At 33.7% G+C, this 13,998-nt stretch overlaps 1 protein-coding gene across 3 annotated transcripts in view; it reads left to right on the top strand.

The window, feature by feature from the left end:
• CADM2 (cell adhesion molecule 2) overlaps nucleotides 1-13,998 on the top strand; it is a 249,668-nt gene that overhangs the window by 151,360 nt on the left and 84,310 nt on the right. For 2 of the 3 annotated variants that reach the window (XM_019626381.1, XM_019626379.1), the window contains exon 6: nucleotides 3,120-3,298. In XM_019626381.1, coding sequence (XP_019481926.1) covers nucleotides 3,120-3,298 — 179 coding nt within the window. Of the gene's footprint in view, nucleotides 1-3,119; nucleotides 3,299-3,415; nucleotides 3,431-13,998 lie in introns of all 3 variants that reach the window. The other variant, XM_019626378.1, reaches the window with a different exon arrangement.

Raw genomic sequence — 13,998 nt, 5'->3', positions numbered from 1 at the left:
ATTTCCCATTCAAGTAAAGTGATGCTTATATGGAACAAGAAATGCTGGATGTTCAAGCTGCATTCAGAAAAGTAAGAGGCATTTCGTATCTAATTGTGAACATTTGGATACTGGAGTGCTCCAAAGAATTTTGGAAGAAGGTTAGTCTATGTTTTATAGACCAGTAAAACCTTTGTGCGGATCATGGAAAGCTATAGGTTGTTTTGAAAGTAAAGGGTGTGCCTCAGCATTGGATCACCCTGGTTTATAAACTGTGTTGTGGATAAGAAGCCACTGTCAGGACAGAATATGGAGAGACAGAGTGGCTTCCTATAAACAAAGGTGTTAAAAAAGGGTGCGTTTTATCTCCCTATTTGTTTAATCTGTATGCAGAACATATCACACACACACACACACACACACACACACACACATACACAAAAGAAACTGGACTAGACTCAGAGGAAGGAAGAGTGAAAATTGGTAGAAGAAATATTAAGAAATATTAAGATACGCAGATGACACCATTTTGCTGGCAGAAAGTAGCAAAGATTTGCAACAACTTCTGATGAAAATGAAAGAATAAAGTGCCAAAGCAGCACTACATTTGAACATCAAGAAGACAAAAATCAGGACTACAGAATAAATACACAACTTTAACATAGACAATGACGACATTGAAATTGTTTAAGATTTTGGTTATCCTGGTTCAGTAATTAATTCAAATGGAGACTTCAACCATGAAATCAATAGAGGCTGAGACTCAGAAGGACAACAATGGAAGAATTAGGGAAGATCATCAAGAGCAAAGATGTGTCATTCGAGACCAAAGCTAAGATCATCCACACACTCGTATTCCCAAGTACTATGTACTGTTGCCAAAGTTGGATAGTAAAGAAGGCTGATAGGAAAAAAAAATATTAATTCATTTCAAATAGGGTGTTGGAGGAGAGTTCTAAAGATATCCTGGACCTTCAGAAAGATGAACGAGTGGGTCCGAGAGCAAATTAAGCCTGAAACAGTGCTGGAGACAAAAGTGACAATACTGAAGCTGTCCTACTTCAGGCACATCCCGAGAAGTCATGGTTTTTTGGAAAAGACAACAATGCTGGGAAAAATGGAAGGCAGCTGGAAAACAGGAAGACCAAATATGAAATGGATTGACTCCATGAAAGAAGCCATAGGTATAAGCTCAGTGCAGGAGCTGAGCAGGGCTGTGAGGACAGGACACTGTGGACATCACTCATTTATAGGGTCACCAGGAGTCAACTCAATGGCTTGTCACACATACAGTCCCACATACTTATTTTTGGTTTTGTTGCCTTTGCTTTTGGTGCCAAATCAAAAAAAAAATCATTGCCAAGATTGATGTCAAGGACCTTGCTGCATATGTTTCTTCTAGGAGTTCTGTGGCTTCAGATCTTATATTCAACTCTGTAATTCATTTTAAGATAATTTTTGTATATGGTGTAAGATACAGGTTCAGTTTTATTCTTTTGCAGGTGACTGTCCAGTTTTTCCAATACCATTTAAGAGACTATCCTTTCCCCATTGTATATTCTTGGCTTCTTTGTCAAAAATTAATTGATTGTGGTGGGTTTATTTCCTGGTTCTCTATTATGTTCCACTGATCAATATGTCTGCAATTATGTCAAACCATACTGTTTTGATTACTGTAGTTTTATAATATAGCTTGAAATCAGAAAGTGTGATACCTCCAGCTTTTTTCTCCTTTTTCAAAATTTCTTGGCTATTCAGGGGCTTTTGTGTTTCCATACAAATTTTAGAATTATTTGTTTTGTTTCATTGAAAAATGCCATTGGAATTTTGATAGGAATTGCATTGAATATGTAGATTGCTTTGGGTAATATGAGAATTTTGACAATACTAATTCTTCCAATTCATGAACATGGAATATCTTTCCAGTCCTCTGTTATTTCTTTCACAAATGTCTTATAGTTTTTATTGTACAGGTAGTTCACCTCTTTGGTTAAATTGTTTCCTAAGTATTTTATTATTTTTTTAATTCAATTGTAAATGGGATTTTCTTTATTTCTCTTTCTGATAGTTTCTTGTTGTAGTATAGAAATGTAATTGATTTTTGTATATTGATTTTATATTCTGCAACTTTACTGAATTCCTTTATTCTGTGGGTATTTTTTGAGCATTTTTAGGGTTTTCTATATGTGCCAATCACCTGCAAATAGAGACAGCTATACTTTTTCATTTATGATTTGGATACCTTTTGTTTTTCCTGCTTAGATGCTCTGGCTAGGACATCAAGTACTATGTTGAATAAAAGTGGCCAGAAGCTGGAGTGTGTGTGGGTGAGAAGGGGAGGGGAAGTGGTTGAGTGTGGTCAAAAGGCACAAACTTCCAGTTATAAGATAAATAATTCCTTGGGATCTAATGTACAACATGGTAACAATAGTTAGCAATACCGTATTGTATATTTGCAAGTTGCTAATAAAGTAAATCTTAAAAGTTCTCATCACACACAAAAAAATGTATGACTATATGAGGTGATGGATGTTAACTGACTTTATTATAATAATCATTTTGTATTAATAATAATGCATATATTGAATCATTATGTTGTGCACCTTAAGGTAATAGAGCATTATACCTCAATAAAACTGGGTGGTGGGGGAGAAAGAATTGTCAGGAAAAACCTTTAGAGTGATAATAAAAGCAGGAAAGATGGGGGAGAAGTTTTAGGTGGTTTCAGGCTACACTGTGTCACAATGGTGGCCCAAGTGCAAAGATATCATCCCCGGTACCTCTGGGGAAATCTACTCCACAGCCCAACAGCAGTCCTCCTGAGATTAGCAAGTGTCAGCCATTAGCGGCAGGATCAGGGCCACAGGATCTGCTATGTATCAGTGACAGCATGAAATCACTCAACAAATTCATTTCTTAACACATGTCTGCTTGGTAAGGAAAGAATTAAATTATATTTTCCATACCTTCAAATCTTCTGAGTGAGTGTATGATGGTTCTTTGGGTACTTTATAAAAGGTATTGCATGGTTATGCAAATGACAGGTGTTAATGTTTTATAAATTGCTTGATTTACTTAATCCACAGAATATGTAGCATTTTTTATTCTCTTCTATCTCTATGCATGTTTTGATCCCATAGGCCAGAACCTGTTTTGTGGACAAAGGATGGCGGAGAATTACCAGATCCTGACCGAATGGTTGTGAGTGGTAGAGAGCTAAACATTCTTTTCCTGAATAAAACGGATAATGGGACATATCGATGTGAAGCCACAAACACCATTGGCCAAAGCAGTGCGGAGTATGTTCTCATCGTGCATGGTGAGTACCTTTTGACATCATTATCTGTGAAAGAATGAATCCCTTGAAAAACTGTTTAAATAAATCAAAATCTTTAGAAAAATAAACAAAATTAAACAGGTTTTCTTTTTCTTTCAGACAGAAGGACTTCTCGTAAGTGTAAATATCTCCAAGATTCACTGTTAATATGTTCCAAGTCAAACTAATAAAATAAAATTACAACATACATACACTAAAAATAACATTTTTTTGTGACAAGTTATTACAAGTATATCATGCATTTTGGGGTGGTGACTGTTAAATCATATTAATGGTTTTCTTTAAATTTTACAAATAAATGATTTTAGTTATAAATCAGGATCATGAAAATTATATTTCCCTTAAGCTAATTTTGTTTGTATTATCATAAAAATATACTTTATAATCACTATAACCTGTTTACAAAGAATGATAGCATGTTATTGAGGTGCAGCAAAGACAGAGGTATATAATATTAATGATAACTGTATTAATATCTTATGAACAATAATTTGAAACACCCACAGCTGTCTTTTTTCTCCTGTCCACTAATCTCACAATTTGAGTAAAATATAACAAATTGGCAGAAAGAAATACCAGTAGTCAAGATTAAAAAGCATGTTTTTCTCAACCTCCAAAAGCAACAATATGTTGTTCATAAGATAACACTAACATATTGTTAGATGGAGTAAACCTTTGTGAGATTGAAAAATACTGCAATAAACAAAGTTAGTCATGTTTCTTTATTGCAGGACTTCTCAGAGTTTATTTTATTTGCCAGGGTACATTGTGAATCTCCAACAGAAAGAAGGATTAGAAAATGTAATATTTTCCTGATGTATGTCACCAAGAAAACGTTTTCTAAGACTAGTATTGTGCTCCACACAACATGGCTGTATTCTGAATGAGTGTTGTATAAAACATGATGCTGTAATAAATCCAGTGGATCTTAGAATTCATGGAGAAGGTACATTTGTTTGATATCTCTCCAATGAAACTAACTATATAATACTATAAAAAGTATGGGTTAGTTCTGTATCTTTCTGAAAAAGATTTTGGGAGTATAGTCTAATTCTTTGGACAGAGATTTGAATTTAGAGGGAAAAAATTAAGTTTGTGTTTTTGCCCAGGTGTTTATTTTAATACCATACAGATAAAAATTGGAGAATAACACATTAAATCAATATTCTAATTCCAAATTGCTTTAGTGTATATAATCTCTCAGTTCTTAATACAACTTTGTTACTGAAGGCTAACAAAGACTTGCAGTGAATAGACTATTCACATATAAACATCTTGAAGATAGTAGAGCTGAGAGATTCATTTTTAGCATCTCATGAATTGTATACATTTCAACTTTTGCGAAAGATCAACCTAATCAAATTAGACTGATAAATTGGAATTACATATGATAAACCCTTGTAGACACACCCTGGCATACTTACTACCAGAGAGAATATAATGACCACTGGGTGTATCAAGAAGGTAAGTTCAATCCTTAGAGCAGGATCTGGGAGTAACTTTCAGTTCATGCTGACCTGGATGTTCACCTTTAACTAAGTGCTTCTCTCATCTAACAGTTTCTGGAAACCTGAGGGCATGTTAACAGCATGTCACATTGTGTTGAAAGCAATATGACATAAAAATATAGAGAATTAGAAGGGAGTGACAGAAGTGATATTGTTAGATGAAAAGTCTGACATTTGTTTTTTTTAAATAATTCAAGTGGCGGAAATTCATATGTTTTCCCAGTGTTGGCAAGCTAGCCAACAGCATGACTGCCTGAGTAGCCAAGCTACCTTTAGGTGGTTGGCAGTTGACACATTTCAAATAAATACTTCTCTAAGCGCTTTGTAAGAAGTCATTTTTGGTTTTGCTTTTTGAACTACAATTCATCAAAAGCACCCCATAGATTAATACTATTCATGCTGCTAGATAAATGCTGTGAAGTTCAACAGTAGTTTACCTAGGATTATTGACACAAGTAATGAGAGGCTCAATGAAACAGTGAAACCATATTACACTGTGTTTAAAAGGGCTCCAGTTGGGTTCATTACAAAATAAAGGGTTTTTCCCCCTCCTTTTGCACACAGAGTATAATGTTTCATTAGTCACTGGCTGTAGAAATATAAAAGGCTACTCTTCTGTTAATGGTTTGGCTGTTTCAAAACCTTCCTAAATGATGAAATTTCAGTGGCATTTCGATCTGTAATGAATGCTGTATGCATTTCGGAATGGAGTGATAAGTGATCATTTGTGAGAACTTCACCCTTTTATCTTTTACACCAAGGTTGATTTTACATTAGCTGTGATAATTTAATATAGCTCCAGCACAGAATGGCCTTTCATGAGCTGAGACTGTGTCTTTGACGCTACCACAGTTGCCTAGGTTCTATTGATTCTTAACTTGATGGAGGTCTAAGCACTTTCCTGTGAAATCATCTGCAATATAGATGCCATCCTGATGATTAGATTTTATTCTTTGGGTGTCAATGGAAGTTCATTATTTAAATATTATCACATTTAATTGTTAACAGCACTGATATTTTGTGTTATGAAAACTGGAGGGTGATCCCTTCCTCCCCCCATACCCCCAATTACGCCTTTATAAATTTCAACATTAGAATTACAGTTGGTAATTTGAAACTGCCAGCCCAAAACTCACCCTCAATGAAAGGCCTAAGAAATTTGAGCATACGAATACCTGTAGGATAAAACATCATAACTTATGAAACAGTTGACTGTGGAGATTCCATTAGGAAGGGAAGTAGCAGTTTTTTAGAGACAATCTCAGCAATGGAAAATTAATGTTAAATTGGAAGTCATACTTACACAATTAATTCCTGTGAGCACAGTAGGGTTCTTTGATTTATTTTTTTTTTGTTTTGCTTATATGTAAAACTATTGAAGTTATCCTCTTGTTATTATTAGTATCATACTATTATTTAAAATAGCTGCTGACTTCCATATTAATGGTCTTGAAATATGCTGTTCCATTGCTGTTTTCACAGTTAGGAGAACTTGGGTCAATAGGAAAAATTATTCGTTCACCACATAGATATTTAGAATTTATCCACTCAGTGTAAAGGCACTATAGGAGGAAAGGTGAGTAGTACTCAATAAGTTTAGAGTTTAAAATGCAATATAAGTTAAGCATTAAAGTAATTATAATACAAAAATAGAAGAGCCATAAGAAAATGGCTATATAATGATGTAGATTTTCAGAGTCTGTGAATGTGTTCCAAGTGTCCAATTAAAAAAAAAAAGTGGTAACACAGCACTCCTGGATTATTCATAAACAAATGACATATATCATAAATGGAAGTACCCAACACAATGCCAGGCATATAGATATTCAATAAGTCAGACTATTATTATTTCATTACTAGTAGCCTTGTGATATCAATGGCAATATCAATATGATGCTATAGTATAAAACACACCCAAGAAGTGCATACAATTTACTACCCATAGTCTTCCCTGAATGGCCCCAGAGCATAAATTAGGTTGCCCCTATTGAAGAACATGAAAATTCTAAATCCTTTCTAACTAAGCAATGGTGAAGATCTTAAAAAAACTCAACAATATAACAAATTAGTAATGTAGAGAGAGCAGCATAAAAGTTATACTCAGCCTTGTTTTACTGATGCAACAACAAATTCCAAGGATTTAGATAAGTATCTCCTTCCTTAGCAGGCTTTCCAGACCTGTAGCTTCCTGTGTAGAGAACATAGTAGATACCTGCTTATCACACAGGAATGGCTGCAGAGACTAACGAATGGCCTTAGGCTAATCTTATTTTGTGGTTGGAAGCAATTCAAGTTCTTATGTTTATTTGTCATGAACTGATTCTAACAATATTATTTTGAAAGTGTCAGAAACATTTAGCACCTGGGAAATACTGAGAAAATACCTATGGAGATTGAGGAACACAAATGACCACACCCTAAATCCTTAGCTTCTGTCTTCTCAACTTTCCCAGTGCATTTACTTCCCCTCACACTCATGCTAGAGCAAATTGTGACCACCCTTCAAAATACAAATGGAAGATGAATAGGGCTGCTGGAAGTCTTTAGTATCACCTCCAGGCTCAAAGCCCTTCCCAGGATTTAGGGAGAAATACAGTAATACAAGTAGAAAAACATGGGCAACTTATTTGTTCTTCTGCCAGTATCTACACTAACTATAGCAGACCCGGATTGTAGAAGAGAAAAGAGAGAAGCTTCTGTGGGAAACCCATTCCACTTAGGATCCAACTCAAGGTTGTCTCAGTCATAACAGAGTTGAGATGCACTATTCGAGAATTTATTTTTTCTTTTGTGATATTCTCAATCTCTCGTCAAATTTACTCTTCCTATTACCATGGTAACCTTCATATGAAATTTCAAATTGTTTTGGCACTGCTCTAACTTATTCCATTACTTTACTATTTCCTACTTGTATGAATACACTTTTATAACATCTTTGCTTCTTCATTATCTTAACTCTTGGTATTCTTATTTTGAATGAAATTGGCCACTATGCACCTTTCCATATTTTTGTTTTTTTAAATATGTCTATATTTTGCTTTTCTAGCAAATTTCATCTTTACGACCATATAAAAACAGGTAAAATTCTCCATACCCAGTATTATCATAGGAGAAAGTGAAATAGAATGAAAAGCTTGTTTATATTTCTGTAAATCCAATCAGTTTACTGACGGTTGCTGCCTGGGTATCCCTAAAATATCACTTGATGTTATGGTTTGTTTTGTTCATTTGTTCATGTATCTATTGAAATGGATACTGATGAAAAATACAATATTGCTTTTTTGTTTGTTTGTTTGTTTCCAGGATAATTTACTCAGAAATCACACATATATTGAATAGGACCCATCACATTTTATTGTTTGATAGTAAGAACCGTTATTAAAAGAGTGTCTCAGATTTTTAATTTTAATAGTTGGAATATTACTGCTAGAAATGCCTGTGTGTTTTGGTCTAGTGAATGGTATCAAACTATTAAATATGCCTTTCCAGCTTTAAAGAATCAATATAACTGCTACCTTCATTTCACTCGGCTTTTATTGTTAATAATAAATGTCAAAAATACTCAGAGACAGAAAGTTGTATGCCAGATATTGCAGGCTGCTGCATCAAGGCTGGCTTCCAAGCTTTGTTGCTCACTTAGACATATATCTCTCTCAGAGACTAAATGAGAGGTAAATGTACATTCGCTTTCCATCCTGGGTGCTGTTTCTCCGTTTCAGTCGATTTGCTTACCACAGAAGAGAGCCAAATTGAGTAATGGAGGGTAACCTTTCTTTCACATTAACAAACATTTCTAAGCCATCTGTCATCTCTTTCAAATACTTAACTAGGGTTTAAAATATAAATTCAGTTGCTTTCGGGTTATTCGTACTTCATCCTGCATTTAGTAAAATAATTAATACACATATAGGTGAATGCAGTAATAATTATGAAACAGATTATGAATATCATAAAGTAATATCCTAAATTTGTTTTAAAATTTATTTTACCCCAGAATTATGCAAATATGATTACAATACACACTTTCTTGGTCTTATAGGATATATTCCACATATTCATGTTATACTTGATTTGAAAGTTAATGAGGACTTTCATCACATTAAAATGAAAAATGTACTTCTGTGCTTCATATAGATATGTAGCTAGACTGAAAAGTTGGCAGTCACATTTACATTTACTATTACAATTACCCAACAATTAAATATTTAGAAACATTGAGAGGCTACGTGACTTTTTTTTTTAACTTGGTTGTACTGTTAGGAAAGGCGGAGATCCAGACCTGGATGGAAGTGAGACAGTGAATCTTTAAGCTCAGATGAGTGGGTGGGGAGCAGGAAAGAGATGCCAGGATTATGGACAGATGTACAGCCTAGTAAACACTAAAAAGGAATTCAGCTAAAATCTGTTCCCTCCAGTGGAAACAGACCTACCAGTTGGTAAATTAATTCTGTGTACTTATAATGAGCATTTTTCCTATGGAGAAGCTTTCTTTAGAAGCGTAGATGAAAAAATATACACTATAGGAAGAAAAGGGTAGAAAAGACACCCATATGAAGCAACAAACAGAGCACTAATGGGAGAGCCCTGCGCTCGCTGCTCTCATCTCCAGTCGAGAGTTTCCAAATGGTAAACTCAGTGGACGAGTCTTAAAACAGTACCTTCTTTAATAGCTGAGATAAAACATTTTGTCTCTGGATGTGAATAAGCAGGGATAGCTGTGATGTCTGTGGGAAAGGCATGCCTCTGACTGGACGAATGTGCTGTTGCTCTGCAGAGAAGTGGAATGGGATCAAATAGTGGAGACAGGAGCACTGTTTTCATTATAAAACATTTTAAAAGGTGTATGTGTGCAGACGTAGTCAACAGGGTTTAGGTTTAATTCCATCTCTTTGTTTTAAGATGAGAGTAAAGTGGATAAATTAAGGTTTTACCTTTCAGAGTAAAAATTCTGTTCAGACATAGCACTCTGAAATAAGTGATTCTGTGGTACCCAGATGGACCACTAACTAAAATGTCTACGAGGAAAACTCCGATTTCTGTCTGAAGGAAGGAAAGAGGCCACCACTCAACAATTTCAAATATATTTTCTCTCACTATTCATATATAGTATTTTCTCTGAGTAGCAGTAAGGTAAACAGAAGGATACAACCCATGGCAATTGGGCTTTCTAGGTGTGTGTGTGTGTGTGTGTGTGTGTGTGTGTGTGTGTGTGTGTGCGCACATGTGCAAATAAGGCTGTATTGTAGCTTTACAAAATGTACAGAGCTCTTCTACCCAAGTATATTCACATTCATTCATTAGAGAATTCGAAAAATATGCAATGGCCCATGGGGGAAACGTTTGGCATTTGTTTTCATAAACAATAGCATGTCTAACTAGAAGATACAGATTTTACATAGAACTTGCTTTGTAGCTTCTTACAATATAGTTTTCCCAAACATGGTGACACCATATCATGGACTTTTTCCAGAATCTAAGATTTATCCTTGATTCCTCTCTACCCTTCCCTCCAATTTATAGGCAAATTCTGTTGATACTATTTTCAAACCTCTCTAGTCTAAACTATTGAAACATTATTGAGTGGGATCCCTGCTTCCAGATTCCACCTCTCCAATCTATTTCTCATGCCTACAATACATAAATAATGTAAATTCGTGTTTCTTCATGTCTTCCCCCCATTTACATTTATTCAAAGGCACCTCATCACACTTAATATAAAACCCAAACCCTTATTACCCTTGCTTACCAAACCCATCATAATATGCTACCACCTACACCTATGACATCTCATTATACTCCATGCAATGGCTTCTGTTTCCCTGGTCTCTTTCAAGTCTTCCAAGATATCGAGCTCATTCTCTTTTTAGAAACCTTGCCTCTCCCCAGAATGCTTAGCCAGGAAGTAGAAGGAAAGCTGTCATGAATTCTGGTCTTTGCAAGAGTAATGTCTCATTCAGATCTCATTAATTTTCTGCCCACTCCACTTTAAAGCCTCCACTTGTCATTGTTGCTTTAATTCCCTACAGGAAATTTATCACTTTTTGGTATTTTAGTTGTTTAATTGTACATTTGCTAATATATATGCATATGTATATACCTACATATATGTATGTTTATATAGATGTATACGTATATGTGTAATATATTCATGCATTTGTGTGCAATATTATATATGCATATATGTATCTGTACATGTTAATATATTCTGTGTCCACTCAGTAGATTCTGACTTCCTTCAAAAACAGAGATCTAATGTATCTTATCTCTGTTCTCTAGCTCTTACAACACTGCCTTTTAAATAATAGGCAATCAATAAATGTATTTCTTTAATGATTAAATGTCTTTGTCTCTCCCTCACTTTTCAACAGAATAAACTTCAACAAAATAACATGTGTATGTATGTTTATATATATACATATATACACACCCATATTCACATACGTACATATATATATATACTTACATATATATGAGTAGAGGTGTGTGTGTGTGTGTGTGTGTGTGTGTATACACTTACCTAGCTTCTGAGCACAATCAGGGTAATTGATATTCATTCCTTGATATACAAAATCAGACCTTTAACTTTCGTCTCATTTTGGGAAGTGAGATATACAGAGGGTGCCAAAAAAATGTATATACATTTTCAGAATGGAAAAAACTGTATTAAAATTGTAATACTCAATATATACCGATAACAAAAGGTGAATACAAGTCACATTTGACATATGCAATTACACATTGCTACCATAATTCAATTCAACTTCGAAAAGTAATACATAGCTAACAGCTCTTAAAATGTGTACATTTTTTGGCATGCCGGGTATTTACTTGGTAATCCATATGTAAATGGTGCCTTATAGAGCTAAGCAGTGCACAATAAGAATAGTTGTTTATAGAAGAATTAAGATATTTAATGGAAACCTTTGAAATTAGGAGAGTTATGCAATTGACTTCAGATCTCCATTTATTTTTATTAAAAATTCTATGGTTATCGCTAAATGAAAATTTGGTTTTTGGAAATGTATATCATCTCTTATAAGGATAATATTTATAACTGCCAACTCTAAAGCTTCCATGAGACATAGCCTGAAAATGCACAACACAATGCTATAGTAACTAATACTGTACTATTTCAGGAAATCTTTGAAAATTTACTAAATGCAAAGTGCTAGGCCTGGCACTGTGGATCCTATAATAAATTCATACATTCAATTATGCCTGGACTTCTTAGTAAAAATAAAATAGTGAAGTCTTTCCTCTTATATGTTTCACCATGATGACATTTCAGAGATGTTTTCAGGGGCTCCATAATTATTGTAATATTACAGGAGACATATCCAGGAAAATATGAAATTCCACAATTAGAAAAATATTACTTTGGTAAAATGTTCATTTCCTTATTGAGAACATAGTTTGAATGTAAATAATTTGAGAAGGTTATCAAGTTGCATCACTAAATCCCATGCAGGAATTGTTTTTTTTAGATAATATTTTCTAAAGTTAAGAAAGAACTTGATTTGCATGAGAGCTCTGAACAGGGTTATAGGTGATAGGAGGGGATATTAAAAGTGGGACTCAGTAGGTGTTTTTTCACAATTCTGCTTAACATTGTTCTTAGTATTTATTAGGGATTATCATCTATGGATACACCAAAATGGATCTATTTATTAATATGCAGGCACAGAAATTATCTGCACATGGCCATTGTTGGTTTTGTTAAATTACAGGATAGCAAGTTTATAATATTATCTTTGAAACAGCCCCACATTCTCCTTTAATTTTCATTTAAAGCTTTATATTATAATATTAAATATATTTGATGTATTTTACTACATTTAAAAAATTGTCAGACAATAATCATGTATGTGAAAATTAGAATTCACTAAAATTAATGTTCTGTGTTAACTTCCAGTTTAATGACAACATTTATTAACTTGTGTGTTTTTGGTAACATAGTATAGTAGCACAATTTAGTTAAGCTTTAAGGATATTTAGTTCAGGATTCTAGAACTCACTGTTACTTTTTTTTTAATTTGTGTAGTAAATAAAATGGAATCAACATAAAAACAGAAATATTTCTACTAAGTTTCATGATGAGAAATCTATATACTATCACAAATATATAACTTTGTATGAATTAAGGAGCTTTTTGTACAATAAAAAATAAACATTGGAAAAAATTAGGTCAAGCAGAGAAAGTGTGAAGTAAGATTTTAACCATAAGAATGATGTATTTAAATATGGCTGGCTTAATGCGAAGAGTTATTTTTATCTCCTAAAAAGTTCACTGACATTAACATTTCTTATTATCACATTTACATTACCATTAATTTTTTTCAAGTACACATGGGATTATCTGGAAATTGCGACAGTTAAATGATTTACAATATGAAACCTCATATGAGCTTACTTCTGCATTTTTAAAATACGAACCCAACACCTTTAGGGACTCGATGCCTCTTGTAAAATCATATGCAGAAATGTTTGTATTCACGTTTCTTGATTAAAGGTGTTTTTTTCTTTTATAATATCAACTGTGATCCATCACTAATTAAGAACATGCATGATCCAAAAGCATTTATATAAGTGACCAGATCTAAACTCTTTACTTTTTAGATGAGAAAGCATAGTCTGTAGAGGTTAAATTATAGTCAAAATGTCTCTCAGCTGTATTATCACATAACCTAGATGAAAAATCCAAATATCTGGATTTCTCAATCGGTGTTTTTCGACTACATTACATTTCCCTTGTGTATATTCACATTTAAGTTTTTCTTTTAATGGCTGATAGTACTATTCTCCCACAAGAAACTGACATCCTCACAAAACTGAACGTATTTGAACAAATCATCTGATTTACTTTTTGGTAAAGTACTTTTAGGAGCGCACTCACGGTATTGAAGGAGGTGGAGCTAAATAATGTAAGATCATCCATTTTAAAGGCATTTTTTTTCTACTTCAAATTTCACTTTACTTTTGTTGGTTTGGAATGTAAAGGAGTATTTTAAAAGAAAAAAAGCATACACTTTTCAAATAACAGATGATTGATTTTATTCATAAACTTTTCATGTAATTACATAGGACCTTTGGTTACCGCCTACAGTTTAAAATTGCAGTACTTTTCATTTTTCAAGAATAGCTTTTTTTTATTATTATTGTATAAGGATTCCATTT

This window comes from Hipposideros armiger, unplaced genomic scaffold (assembly GCF_001890085.2).
Source record: "Hipposideros armiger isolate ML-2016 unplaced genomic scaffold, ASM189008v1 scaffold_670, whole genome shotgun sequence".
NCBI classification, from domain to species: Eukaryota; Metazoa; Chordata; class Mammalia; order Chiroptera; family Hipposideridae; genus Hipposideros; species Hipposideros armiger.
Note: the sequence above shows the minus strand (reverse complement) of the source record. Positions and strands in the feature narration are given on the sequence as shown.